Below are 14,648 nucleotides of genomic sequence, written 5' to 3' on the forward strand. Positions count from 1 at the left end.
CTGTCTATTAACATAATTTTCTCTTCAAAAAAAAGTTAAAAATAGTAAGAATTTGACAATGTACATAAGGTGTTTTGTCTTGGAGCAGGCACAAATGCTGATACGATCTCTCATAGCCACATTAAGAAAAAAATGGTTTTCTGTATTGGTATTTTTTTCTTTGAAATTTAATAAATTCCATATTAGTGATAATAAGTTACAGTCTCGAACATGTGTCCTATTATAAATGAACAATTGGCTATCATTAGACTGTCCCCCGTCCTGCGTACATACATCTTCAGATGTGCTAATCCATTCAGTAGACACGTTAATGAGCACTGGTTGAAGTGTAATATTGGAGGAACTGAAGCTGGTTGACCTCAGCATGGAGTTTAATACTTGTAATTAAATTAGACAGTAGACAGTTAGTAAAGAGAGAAATAGCCATGCCTCTGGCAAGCTTCAATTATTAATGACTTTTTTGTTCTTTGTGTTCAACTTGAAGAAAAAAATGTTATTGTTACTATTATAGACTGACTATGAGTTCTAACTTCTCACTGTTGTATCTTAGGTTGGTTTGTTGGTGGTGTTTTTGTGTTTGTTTTTTTTTAATTAAAAAATGTTTTTTCTTGTATGCCTATGGTGCTGGGACCTTTCTGTTCTTTATTTCCTGAAGTAGAGCCATGGTAATACTTAGGTTGTTAAATGATTTCTAGAAGTGGTTTAATAGCAATAAACCACAATTTTAAAATAAGATTGTTGCTATTGTTCTAGTATAGAACAATGTGTGTATATATATTTTTCTAAGTTGACTGGCTTCTCTATTTTTTAAACAGAAACTTGGTTTTATAAAACAGTTTGTAATGGTCCTTATAATGTTTGTTTATAATCCGTTTGAATTAGAGCATTAAAAATTGTTGACAAGGGGGAAGATGGGTCACAGTGAAAATTAATTAATAATGAATAATTTGCAAATGCTGTGGACTTCAGCAGAACACACGGGCAGGATCTCATGTCTGTTTCCAGGAGCACCCTGAATGTATGTGTAGCTGTTCTTGCCAGGCAAGGTTCAGTGCTGGTCCAGGCTTCCTGTGATTTAGCTTGAGAAAATGGTGTCAGCTGGACTTCTTAACAACTCCAGCTTGCCCCAGGCCTGTTTCTCTCCTCCTTTACCCACAATCTCACTCATCAGTAATTAGGAATATTTGAGGTCTGTATGGATATGTAGAGTGTATCAAAAGATTTGGATTGTATTTGTAGCTCAGCTACTGATGGGCTGTTCAGTCAAGCTACTTTATTTCTGTCTGACTTTCTTTCCTGTTCTTCCTCAGTGTGTGGGTTTTGTTACTCTTTTTAAGCCCAGTTTCCCCATGAATGGAGGCTTGTGAGCCTGCCTTTATGTCTCTTCTCCCTTCCCTAACACCTTTAGGCCCATTTCAATCAAATTTAATGGAGCCATGTTTTAAAGGTGTAAATTTCACGTATGTTTAATGAAGATAGTCTCAGTAAAGGAGACAGAGTTAGAGAGACTTTTAGCGCTCCTACTCAGCAGGTAAAGACAGCATGGGAAGAAACATTAGACATCCAGGAATCAGCACCAGAGAGACATGCTATGGAAGTCATCCCAAACTTGAGAAAAGCATCAACTGAAGTTTGCGACTTTGAGAAACCAGCAAGTGGTATCAGGAGACACGAGTAGGAAAACAGGCTTAATTCTTTTACTAGTTCTGCAACTACTCATACTTAGACTGAACACATCAGCAAAAGGAATGTGTTTTATGAGATGCTGTCCAGCTCACATACAGTATAGGGGACCTCAAAATCATTTGAGAGCCATGTGTGTGCTAACAATTGTAATTGTTCTGAGTGTATGTACTGTTCATGACCTCCAGAGAAACTTGAGGTTTGAGCTTCTCTACGGGTCTTTCATGTCCTTTCTTTGTCTATTTCATTCAATGGGAGAAAACCAAGCAAACTTGCGGTAGTTGGCTTAGAACTGCTGCTGTTTTTAATATTGTAAATGTGCCCAGAGGTGCATGATAGGTTCATCTTATAAATGGAAATTAAATTAAATTAAAACAAAACTTCTTCCTGCCAGTCCAGCCACTACAAAATCATGATTCTGCTGTTTCAGAGTCTAAGCCAATTTTAAACTTATTTTCCATCAGTCTTACAGAGTAGTAAATAAAACTTCTAAGTGTCGTGGATACTTCTGAAGCATTTCTTTCTGAAGACATGAACAAGAGCAGAAAAGTCACGAATTCAGGGAGAACAGATGAAAATCTGAGTATGTAAAAGAACTTAACATTGAAATGCATATATAAAACAGGTATTTAATTTGCAAATAGTAAATTAAAGTTTTAATGCTGATAATGCAATCCATTTTGTTTCTCTTAGAATTAAAAGTTAGAGTAAAAAATACTTACACTACCCTTACAAGAACAAACTTGCAAAGAAAATATCAGGATTAAATGAAACTGTGAAGACTCTTAGTTCACAGAGTGGGAAAGCTCATGTATGTGCCTCTGCAGCTTATCACCTGTCTAGCTCCTCCTTCCTTAGCCTGATAAAGGAGTGAAGGCATTGTAGGTGAGAATATTATACACAGGATACCTAAATAAAAAGTAGTAATATTGCTGATGATTGGAATACTAATTCATCTTGGGCTTTGGGTATATTACATGATTCTAGGTTATGTGTGACATTGTCCTAACCACATAAAAGATTTATAGCTCCCAGTAGTTATAGCTAGGGATTTTTTTGTGGAATTAACATGTATTGGGAACTTGAAGGTTTATAGATGTAAATTATTAGTACAGGTTTTTTTGGAGTTACAATTAAGTACACATGTTGCTTTAAAAAAAAACAAACAAACACTCCATAGCTGTTGAAACAAAGTTTTGTGAAAAATTCAACTAGAGGGTACATATGCTGTAGACAGCAGCACTGCTTACATTTAATGGGCAAAAGTAGCTGCATTAAGCCATTACTTCAGATGTTTCTGCTCCTTCTGTTCTTTTTATAATGAACACTTTCATTTTTGAAGAAGAAAAAAGTTGGGGCTAGCTGTTGTATCATAAGAAAATATAATAGCCTTTTTTCTCCCTCCTTTAGGTAAGTGAGTATTAGAAATTACAGTAATTTTGGCAAGAGTTCAAGGGTTAATGCAACAGATAAATAAAAGGAATTTTCTGTAAATTGAGCCCTGCATTATTTCACTTGTCTTGCCTTTCCAAACCTAACTCATTTAATTTTAAAAAGTAAATACTTAAATTCTTCCTGACAGTGTGCTTTGCTTTTACTATCGTTTATTACTTCAATTATACTTGGTATCACTTAGAACAATCTGCCATTTGGAAATTTCAGTATAGCCTGCAGCTTAGTATTAAGTCTGGCTGCTATTGTAACATGTACAGCATATGACACTAATGTATCAAAATTAGATTTGATCATCCCTCCTGGTTATATTTATTTCACGTTTCTTTTGTATTCAGTTAACATAAATGTATTAGGAGAGCTGACACATGATGATGGCTATAGAGTAAGAATATTTTAAAGTATTTTGAGTTAAATTTGAAATTTCAGGTAACCTAACAGTTGGTCATTTTTATATATTTGTTTTAATGGAGTAGAGTTTCAAAGCCAGCCTAAAAAAATCTGTTTGTCTCTGACATCTCCTCAGGGCTATCTTCCCGACAGCTCAGGTTCAAAATGGCTAAAACAGAGTTCTTCATCTCTTTCTTATTGCCACCTTTCTGGATTACCACGGATAACATGACCATTGTGCCTGTCACTTGTGCCCATAGCCTGAAATCATCTTAAATTTTGTCCATTTTCTGGATTCTTACATTCAGTCTGTGCTTAAGACTCTGTTCTTTTTTCTATGTAACAATTCTTGCAACATAGCCCTTCCATACACAGAGTTAAAATTTATCCACTATATCCTAAACTGTTGTTTTGATTGCTGAACCTTCCTTTCTCTGGCCTTGACACTTTCATTCTTGAAGAATGCTGCTATAAAAGACATTTTTCTAATCTTTAATGCCTTTTTACAGTTTCTTTGCATTTGTCCATCTCCATTTTGTGTCTTGGCTTATGCTTAGATAGTAAACTCTCTAGAGCAGTTTCATCTGCATTTATGCAGTAGTTAGCATTTTAGAATATTGGTGTGTAACCTATAGTTCCAGGTGTTTCAGCTATAGTGTATTACTGGTTACTTGAAGTATAATATTATTTTAGAGAATTTTATTATTTATGTTATTGCTGTGCCTTGCGTCTGTAATAAGGATTTGCACTTTGTTTTGCTTACTATGATTTATGCACATACAAAGTTGTAAATTTAGGAAGACAAGGTCAGGAAATGAATGTGAAGATGTAGAGGCTTACACAACTGGTGGTGAGTTTTGAGTAACCATTGACACAGATTTCAGTCTTAGTACCTGTACATTCTGTGTGCACCAGATCTGATTCTGTTAGATAACACTGGGACCACACCACCTTCTTGGGAAACCATGTTGCTGTCTGTCCTTTAGGTTTCAATGAGCAAAGGTGGTTGTAGCTCAGTATCTTCGCACCACTTGTGTCCAGGACACTGAATTCTGGGATGCTTCCAATTCAATACAAAGACATAACGAATCCACTTTAAAGTTGAAAGAGGTCAGGCTTTGGCTTTCCTGTGGTATAATAATTACAGTGAATGATGGATTCTCCAAATGTTTGCTGTGCTTGCAGGAGAGCTTTGTCATGGAGCACTGCTCAATTTCAAGGTCCTGCAATAGGAAACTGAAAAATGAAGAAGAAGAACTGAAATTCTTCTTTCTAAAAAGTTTATGCAAAACCTAGCAAACCTTGGAAAGGTTTTCTAGACAATTTCAGGTATTGGATCTCTTCCATGAATCAAGTGTTTTTGATGAGTCAAGTTACCACCATTCAAGCTTTCTCATAAGCTTTGCTTGCTGATCATGGTGGGGACATCTGAAAGAAGCAATAAGGAGCACTATGTTAGTGTCAGAGCTGCTTCTGATCTACTCTTGAAAAAGGAACAGAATGACTTATCCAGAACTTAATTATTCACCAGACATAAAGATGAAATCAGCAACACCCAATCAGTCAGTCTTCTACCTCCTATAATGGAAACAAGGCATTGATCATAGTTTTGATCTTGAGTACTTTGATCCTTGTTATAAACCACCATTCATGGTTTATACCATCATCCACCTACTTGCACAATCTGATTTTGACTCTCAATCCATTATATGTCACAGAGATGCCATTCTACACTTTACTCAAATTGGATCTTTGTCAAATCGTTCTTGGTAGTAATCATGAGGTGAAACACACGTGACAGGACTTGGAACTCATTGGAGTAATCTGATTCATTTTCCTTTTCCTCTGAAGTGGTTAGTGCTTTTGGCCTGGAATGTGTACTCACACCTCTATGGGGGTATAATGCAAACTTTAAAATAGGAGAAAAAAGTCACTACAGGCTTCAGTACACTTGGCATCCAGAAATATGTGCCTCTTGTCAGTAGTCCTCCTTCGGAAATAACCACACAATACACTTCTATCGCACCAAAATCTGTGTCAGTCTGATGTGAACACATGCATCAGTAGCCATACTCTGTCTGGGTAGCTTTCACAGAAGTGCAAGAACTGATATCCTTTCTGATTAGCTGCAGGTATCAGTAACAGGTACACAGGGGCAACCTTTGATAATGAAATTCAGAGGCAGCGATGTCCTGAAGAAACTGCACTACGGACACTCTCTGTATGTTTTGGATTTCAAGGCCATTTATTTGGTATGTACACTGTCCCTTGTTTCTAACAGTGTATGAGTTCGTTGTCATTGTGTCCAAAGATGGTAAGTAAAGGAGGGCTAATTCTTCTAGTAAATAGTTCAATATTGCTGAATTAGGAATGGTGCAATTCAGTGATGGGTGTATCGGTCCTAGTTCTGCTTTTCGGCAGTCAGTTCAATGAGTTCAGTTCAGTCAGTGCACCAGATGGCCATCGCTCAATCTAGGATCATGCAGTTTTTTCACGTTCTACAAGATTTCATATCTAAACTGATTTGCCTCTTGCTTTCTCTTTAGTTAGGCAGCCTCATCCTTCCTGTGAGCATTTCGCTTTCTTCTAAGTGCGGACCCATCAGTTCCTTATACCCTTCTCTCATTGTCATATTTCAACAGATAGTTTGACTATCACTTCACCTAGGAAGGTAGGAGAAGTTCAGGCCCTCAGAACAATTCCACAGTTGTCTTTTACAGTGTTCATCACTGCTAAGTGTCATCCAAGGTTTCTGCAGCTGGTGTTTGCATGTTGCACACCAGTCATTCAGGTTGCTGCCTGGTTTTGTTCTAATCTAGTCAAATAAAACTCAGCATAGTGAATGTTGTTATAACCAATTCTTTTGTTGGCCTGGGTTTACAGTTGGCACAAGAGCATCCCTAACTAAGTGTTGTTTAAAGTAATTCAGCCATTTACAAAAGAGGCAAGAACAGCTTGCTTCAAAGGAACTGTAGTCATTGTAGGTTAGATGTATGTATGATCTGGTCCAGGCAAGGCAAATGACTTGTTGAGCATCAGACAAAATGTAGGGTATTGATGCCATCTGTCCTTTGCCCAGTCCAACACTGAAGAAAATCCTTTTCTTGTAGAAATGCAACCCTGTTTTTTGGTCTGCTACAATGGAAAACCAGCAGAGAAGAGCAGAGGCGGCGGCTTTTTTTTTTTTTTTTTTTTTTTTTAAGTCTGCTGCTGACAACCGGTATAAGCCTTCAGATAAGACGAAGGTAGCATTCCCGGAGGTTTTGTAATACAAGCAAGTGAATACTTGCAGTGAAATTTCTCTGATGACTCTGTATATGTTTTGCTTTTATTTAAAGTGCAGTTGTGTTCTGAAAATGAAAACAGAAAATTGTTGCCTTTTTATATACAAGTAACTTCTTGTAAGTGCTCGGATTAGTATCTGGATGTTACTTGTTAACAGCAGTTCACAGTGCTGTTCTTTGAATAACATCAAGGCAATTGTTTGACAAATTCTACCTACCTAAAGCTGTGCAAACAAGCTGTAAACTGTGGGAGAAGACAATTGTCAGCTATAACTGGTGATGCACAAATCACCAAAAATGGAAATGAGGAAAAAATGAGATTCCAGCTTGAATTTTCAGAAATAGTCCTTACTGGAAAGAAACTCACATTTAATAATCTGAATGTATTTGATCAGTATACGTAAAGCGTCTCTCCATGATATTAACATTTGTTTATCAGATGGTAATGTTTAGCAGAAGGGGCATTTTGGAGCTTCAGTGCAGGTAATTCCGAAGTGGTCAAGATTTTCCTTAATCTGGTTATATGACTACAACTGAGAATACAACATGAATTTTGAGGAACCCATTTGGCCATTCTGAGCCAAATCAAGAGCCATTTGGGGTTTTTTGGGGGTGGGATGAATTATTTTTCAAAGGTATACAGGTTTCATGGGAAATGAGCATTTAGTTCAGTTAATCTAGGGGCTATGGAAAATTCAGTAGCTGTTCTCCTTTAAAAGCTTTTTGTTTGTAGTAGTCAGTTTGGAATTTGGCTGGAATGATGAGGTTAAAGACTGCTCAGATACATAGCTTTTAAACAGGTGTTCATTCATACCCTTTAAAAATTCATATAGAATTTAGTAATTTGCTGCCTGTCGATGATGGCAATCTTGAAAGCATTTTAGTAAAGCAGATTGAATCACTCTGCATTCTTGAGATAATACAAACAAAATCTTAATTTTCAGTAGAGAACTGATATTGACATATCTGTTAATTTAAATAGACATTGGCACCAATGTATAAAGCTGTATAGCACAAACCAATACTGTAAACTAAAACTGTCATTGAAATTGTAGAGAACTATAGTGTAATTTGGTTATTTTATTCATTTTTCTTTATTTCTTTTTAGTAGGTTTGTCCTTTTGAAATATGAGCATTTAGTATAGCTGTATGGCTATAGAATATATTTAAACTGATGGGTTTTTATCCCTGCTTTTCTAGCTAAGACATTTAGGAAATGATGAAGTGCACATTGTCTGGTCAGAGCATACTCGAGATTATAGAAGAGGAATAATTCCAACAGAATTTGGTGATGTTCTTATAGTTATCTATCCCATGAAAAACCATATGTTCAGTATCCAGATCATGAAAAAGCCTGAGGTAAGGGTTTTTTTCCTTTTGTGTTTCCTTCGTGAATTTAATATGAACTGAGTTGTGTTTTGAATCTGAGGTTTTGGTGTAATAGATTGATTGATCCAAGGTGATGTGTCTTTTAACATCGACAATTGCAGCGGTGGTAGGAGGAAGAGGAAGAACTCAGTGAGTACAATGCATAGTAAAATCAGTAACTGAAATTGCAAAGGCCTGATCCTGTCAAGTATATCTGCTGACATTATAAACTGGAAACAAAGCTAGAATTTTCTGCATAATCATTTAAATATTAAGATAAACTTGGCAAACGTTTTTATCAAATTTGATACGTTACTGTGGGAGTTAAATAATACCCTGCTCCAGCTTTCTCCATCCTTGTCTTACTCCCCTTTCTTCTCAAAGCTAGTTTTCACTTTCTCCTTGTCTCCACACAAGAATTTGGAGATTAATTCAGCAAAGCAAGACCATTGAACTCTTAGGCATATGAACTTACATGCTTTCTAATGACTGTTCTTCAAATGTCTGTGCTGGGCCTGTTCTTAAAACAGTAGTTTAGGGTAGTGAACACTGACTGAGTAGAAGTAGTCGTGAGTGTTTGTACTGCATAATTTCTGTGTGTGGTGTCACTTGCCATGAATTTCTATACTTGAAATATTAAAATTCTTTCTAGAAGCACTGATATTAATAAATGAGGCATGACAGAAATAGGATTCCCTCTATATGATGACTGCCTCTATCTGATGATAGGCATGAAATCATACCCAATACATGGTCTTGTTATTGCTGCGTTACTTATGTTTTTAATTAATAAGTACATTATTTCTCTTACTACTTTAAGTACAAAGAGTTGCATTTTTGGGGATGTGCAGGTTAAGAAGGAGGAAGAAAACTGATGAGAGCAGGGATTATTGTTACTCCAACAAGAAGTCCTTGTTTGTGAAAGAAAGAAGTGCTTTCCATCAGATTTCAGTGTTCTCAAAACTACATTAAATGACTGATGGCAAAAATAATACAGGGATCTAAAATTCTTTTGCAGCATTGGTTTCATCTTAGCAGGAAGAATATTTAGTGTACACTCTGCTCCCTTTGCTGACCTGATGCACAGACTTTGCTCTTCTTCACATGCTTTATGCTAGCAGCTTCAGAACTTTATTCACACATACAGGAAGTTAAGATACTTAATAGAATTTTAATTTATTGTTTTAAATTGCAAAATGATGATTTATTAGAGAAAAATGTAATGCCAAAGCATAAGATCCATCTGTTCTGTAAACCTTTTGGGCGCTACCTATACTAAACATCAAGGTTTTCTACTGATCTCACAAATAAGGCTTTACACTTAGGGTCCAAAGAGGCCAGATTTTCACCACAGATTTGTCCTATAAAGAACTTACAATCTATTTGTATAGATACCATAGGAAGGAAAAAGAACAGATAGAAGAAGAAAAGAAGATGAAAGGTGAGGGTTGGTACACCAGTAATTGTATGACAGTTGCACATTGAGTTGGTCCTTATGGACATGTTATGCCTAAAGCTATGATAAGTATTATTTTGAAATTTGAGTAATTATTCCTTTTGCTTACTACCACCTACAATATTGTCATCTAGCCTTTCAACCTCATAAACATCATATGCATGACTGTTCTAGGATTTTGGCAGCAAATGTTGGAAATAAGCTTTGATGAGACATAGTGATCAAATGGTTGCTTAATTTTCTTCAAATGCTGTGTTATCTGTTACCAAGGATATCAAGCAGTTATATGACTGTATATTTCCACAAGAGAAAAGGTCTGTCATGGAGCACAATAACTGGTCTGATTATCTAGCAATGAGGAGAAAAAAAATTATATATTTGAATGCTCTATTGTTAATGTTGATTGCTAATTGTTATAGCTAAGATCTTGCTTTATGTTGAATTTCTTAATTTTTTATTCAGGTTCCATTTTTTGGTCCACTCTTTGATGGTGCTATTGTGAATGGAAAAATTCTTCCTATTATGGTTCGTGCAACAGCTATAAATGCAAGCCGTGCATTGAAATCATTAATCCCATTATACCAAAACTTGTATCCTTTCACTCAAAAGGTTTCCAAGGCATATACATTCCCTTACAGTTCTACAGATATGATCTTCATGTTTTCTGTCATCTTACATCTTTGTCAGATTAACATAGGGAAAATATTTTCAATTTTTTATGGCGATGGTGCCTTTAAGAAACTTAAACCCATAGAAGAGAATTCAGACGAAGACCAGCTTTTTTCAGTTAAGTGAAGAATAGATGCAGTGCTGAAAAATCACCTGTTTCTAATATTTTATAACATATACTTACCACGTCTTGTTAAACAAAATTACTCACAAAAAGGTCATTAAAATAGACTTTCTAAAATAACAATGTCATGGTGTTAATAATCTTTCTGTCCTTAAAGATATTTAGTATTTATCCAGTATTAGCGTGACTTAGTTTTGTTTTCTAGTTCCAAGAGGGATATGAATGCTGTTTTCCTTCAAGATGAGAAATTTGTTACATTTTTGCCATACAGATTTTGTTATTCAGCTCAGAATGCGAAGTTGTTTTCATAGGTTGAAAGGTAAGTTTAAATTTTGATCTAAAAGAAATTCTGAGCTTAATTTGCACCCAAGCTGTAGGTATTTGTATTTGTCATGTGGTAGATTGTTGCTGAAATACTCTGTTTTTTCTAAGGCTGACTGTTAATACTCAGAGTTTTGGATTAGATATGATGAAGTGGATTTACAGATGAATGATGGATGGTGTTCGATGTGATCACATTAAATGACGTTTGTGCCATTTCTGTAGATGACAGATGTTGATTCATTGTATTTTTATGTTTGGAAAGGTCCGATCTTTTTGTCATTACTCAAGTGGCTTAATCAAAGAATTTAAAATGTATTATCATCATTATACTATGAAAAGTGATGGTTTATAGCATTATATTGATGTATAGTGATGAGCAATTGGAAAACAATTTACTTTGAAATAGCAAACTTTCAGTACCAAAAAACCCCCACCAACTTGTATGTTTAAACTTCTTTACAGAATATGGAAGTTGTAATAAATTACTTGGACATAGCTTGCCAGCTCAATGTCTAGGAATTGGCCAGTTCCTAAGAGATGTGTATTGCATGTTCACTTTTAATTCAGTTCTCCAAACTGTACTTTTTATATGCATCAAAGCACTGTATGTCATTTATGACATAATGTGGCCTCCATTAAAATGTTGATGTTTGTCTCCTAATATGGTTAGCATGATAACTGGAAAGCATTACGTATATTTAATATTAGATAGTATTGGTTGGTGGGTTTCATATCATCACTTGGTAAGCTTATGAAGCACCAGTTGACTGGGCAGTGAAGTTAAAGAGCAGCTTTGTTAAGTACTTGGTGGAATTCTTTTTCCACCTGGCTTGGAGTATATTCAGTGCTTTGTATAGCACTTTAAAAATTAAAATGAGGCTGTGGGCAGTTCTTTAAAAGCTGGTTGCTTGGCATGAAATTAGCAAAAACTCTACACACTTCCCTGGCTTGAATTAGGCTATGGTGGAGTCAGTTTGTGTCAGTGGAGAACAGCAAAACAAATGTTAAACTTCAAAGTTTGGCTTAGCTCTCAGTGGTTTAAAAAACTCTTGATTAAAAACGTCATGGACATGCTCTTGGTGTTCAACCCATGGCCAGATTTGAGGTCAAGAAGGAATTTCCTTCACACAAGAATGGCAAAAACTGGTGGGCATTTCCTGTAACATGGACATGGTCTGTTAACTAGGAATATTTGAAAATGGAATCTAATTATGTTCCTGCAATAGTGGGGAATTGAAGGTGTCAAGGATTGTCTTTTAGTATATCCTGCTTTTTTCCTCTGGCATATTTTAGCTATGGCTGTAGCAGTTCACTACTGGCTTCTAAGTTTGTTGTTCACTGAAGGGTGTCAGGGCAGGAGTATTTTATGGTCTGCAGTTAAATAGCTTTTCTGGAGACCCCACCAGACTTAATGTCTCTTGTGGAGGACAGGAATCATTGATCAAGGTGGTCTTTCCTTGTGTTGGAGTGTTGCTGGAGCAAAGAAGAAGAGGACTCAGAGTGGTGAAAACAACATGTTCGAAGAGGGGGGAAAAAAAGGAACAGAAAAGCTGTTTTCAGAAGGTACACCAAAAGCACAGACCCAACTGGAAAAGTGAAGCTGATAATCAAGGCTTCCCACATTTCCAGGACCATAACAGTGTCAGTGAAAGAGAATTCTGAAGTGATCTGCTCGAAATTAATTTTTGTTTGCTTACTTATGAGTATCTAATTTACTGGGGCAGTGTTAGTTTATTAGGAATTTTGATGATGGTTAGTAGAAATTCAGTTTAATGTGGATCTTGAGGGAACAAGAATACTTGAGACTTCTGTCAAACAGAACACATTTCAAGCCCTACACTTATGTATTAGCTCTCTTAATTTCAAAGCCAGCATCAGTGTAGGGATGTTTCTCTGCCTGCAGGTGTGTGGTTTATTTCACTGTGCAGTGTAATGCTTGGTGGGCACCTTTTGACTCAGTGTGGAGTTGGTGATGGTATGTAGGTCTATGCTTACCTATATTTCAGAAATATTTACAATGTCACATTGCAGATCTTTGTGGTGAGGATGAATCATGGTAAACTCTTAATTAAAAAGTAGAACTGTGATGATTTGCTTGCGTATGGCATATGAAGAAAGTGGCACTGAGTTTGGCCCTCCTAGTTCCAAGGAGGGCTTATCCATCCTTCGAGGTAGTGCATTTTCTAAGTGCAGACCTGACTGAAAAAATCAGCTGTCATTTGTAATCAGCAGGGATATTCAGTCCTCTTCATGTAACCTGATTGCAACTTTTTCCTTATTGCGCTAGTCTGTTAATCACAATGTGGCAATGGGTAGTACGTGTGAATAGTATAATAATGGTTGCATGGATACAGGAAATTCTGCTCATCTCCCTTTTATAGTCTGCCCTGACTTTGAGCATGTATTGTACGGTCTGAAGTAGCTTTCTGAGATTGACATATTCTGTCAATCACCTTCCTCTTTCTAACGTTATTTTGATGCTTCTGATAGCAAACTTAGATAGCAAAACATTTTGAAGATCTGATTTTTTTAATGATTTTTAAAGGTTTCATCTACTCTGTGTTTCTAGTCTTTGCTCAGAATACTATAACAATATGTTTCTGTCTTGTATTTTAAGAATAAAAATGTGCTAAATTTATCAGCAAATATCAGTCGGGCATGGCAGGTATCCTGCTTTAACTTCATGCTTGACATTTTTGTTGCTGCAGCTGCGTGAAGAGAATATTGCCGTTTTGGGTGGAGTTTCTGCACTGATTTGTGGAATTTGCTTTAGTTTCCCCTTCGAGGATTCTGCAGTCCCTCACTATCTTTTGGTGGCTTGTCTTTGTTGTAACAGTACCCCCTTACCAACAGGCGGCATACATGCACACAGTAGCAGGCAACACACACAAAATACTTGTATTGTCTTGCTAATAAAGCAGCAGTACCCCCTTCTCTATCTCATAGCCAATGTGTTTCTTCTTCTCATTGCATTTGTCGTCGTCATAAGAAGTACATGCTTATCTCCTGAATACACTCCAGCTGCATGTATGCTTGGAAGACTTCTAAGACTCGTAACTGCAGGTGAATTAATGGGGCTGAATGTTGAGAACAATAATTTTCACTATGATGTAGAATAAGGAAGCCAATATTTAGGGGATTGTTAAATACTCTTTATTTACTAAATTACATTGAAATTCCTGATGGGAATAGTTTTATTCGTGGCTTGCATCTCAGAGCAAGCACTTTGTCACATTCTGAATTCAGAATCTACCGTGTGTAGGAAATGGATTAATACCAAATATTTTGAACAATAGAAAGAGTGGGTTCATACAAAACTTTACTTGAACTTCCTGAATAAAGAACAGATGTTAGGCAGATGCCAAGAGGTACACCAAGATAATGTTCTTTACCAAGCATAGTAAGCACCTCCAGTGGTCCAACTCGTTAAAATTAACGTCATACAACAAAACAACTAGAAACCTTGTGGGAGTGGAATTCCAAATGTGAAACAACTTGTGTTACTTTTTACACATTGTACAGAAATTTTGGAGCATTAACAGTTTTTCCAAAATACCTGCACTTATGGTGCAGTTAGTGCAAATAGTGCAATTTAGACACCATAATGCTTTCTCTCTTATGTAGTATTCCCCTCACAAAGGATGCTTACTAATATGTAGCTAGACACACAGCAAGAAATCATATTTATTATCTTTTAAATCTGAAATTCATTGAAATTTTAGAACACCTGGAATATACATGTTATGTATATATAATCATCATAACATAATTGTCACTTCTTTGTAATGGTCTACAAAGTTTTGACATAGTGCCAAGAATTCTTCAAGCAATTAGATTTCTTTTTTTTGCGTCATATGAAACAGCAAAAATATAATGCTGGTTTAATTATTCCATCTTC

At 36.1% G+C, this 14,648-nt stretch overlaps 1 protein-coding gene across 5 annotated transcripts in view; it reads left to right on the forward strand.

The window, feature by feature from the left end:
* The window catches only part of RALGAPA1 (Ral GTPase activating protein catalytic subunit alpha 1), a 136,647-nt gene that overhangs the window by 95,797 nt on the left and 26,202 nt on the right, over positions 1 to 14,648 (forward strand). For all 5 annotated transcript variants that reach the window (XM_059819665.1, XM_059819664.1, XM_059819668.1 and 2 more), the window contains 2 exons: positions 8,010 to 8,168; positions 10,096 to 10,223. In XM_059819665.1, coding sequence (XP_059675648.1) covers positions 8,010 to 8,168; positions 10,096 to 10,223 — 287 coding nt within the window. The remainder of the gene's footprint in view (positions 1 to 8,009; positions 8,169 to 10,095; positions 10,224 to 14,648) is intronic.

This window comes from Gavia stellata, chromosome 7, assembly GCF_030936135.1.
Source record: "Gavia stellata isolate bGavSte3 chromosome 7, bGavSte3.hap2, whole genome shotgun sequence".
NCBI lineage: Eukaryota > Metazoa > Chordata > Aves > Gaviiformes > Gaviidae > Gavia > Gavia stellata.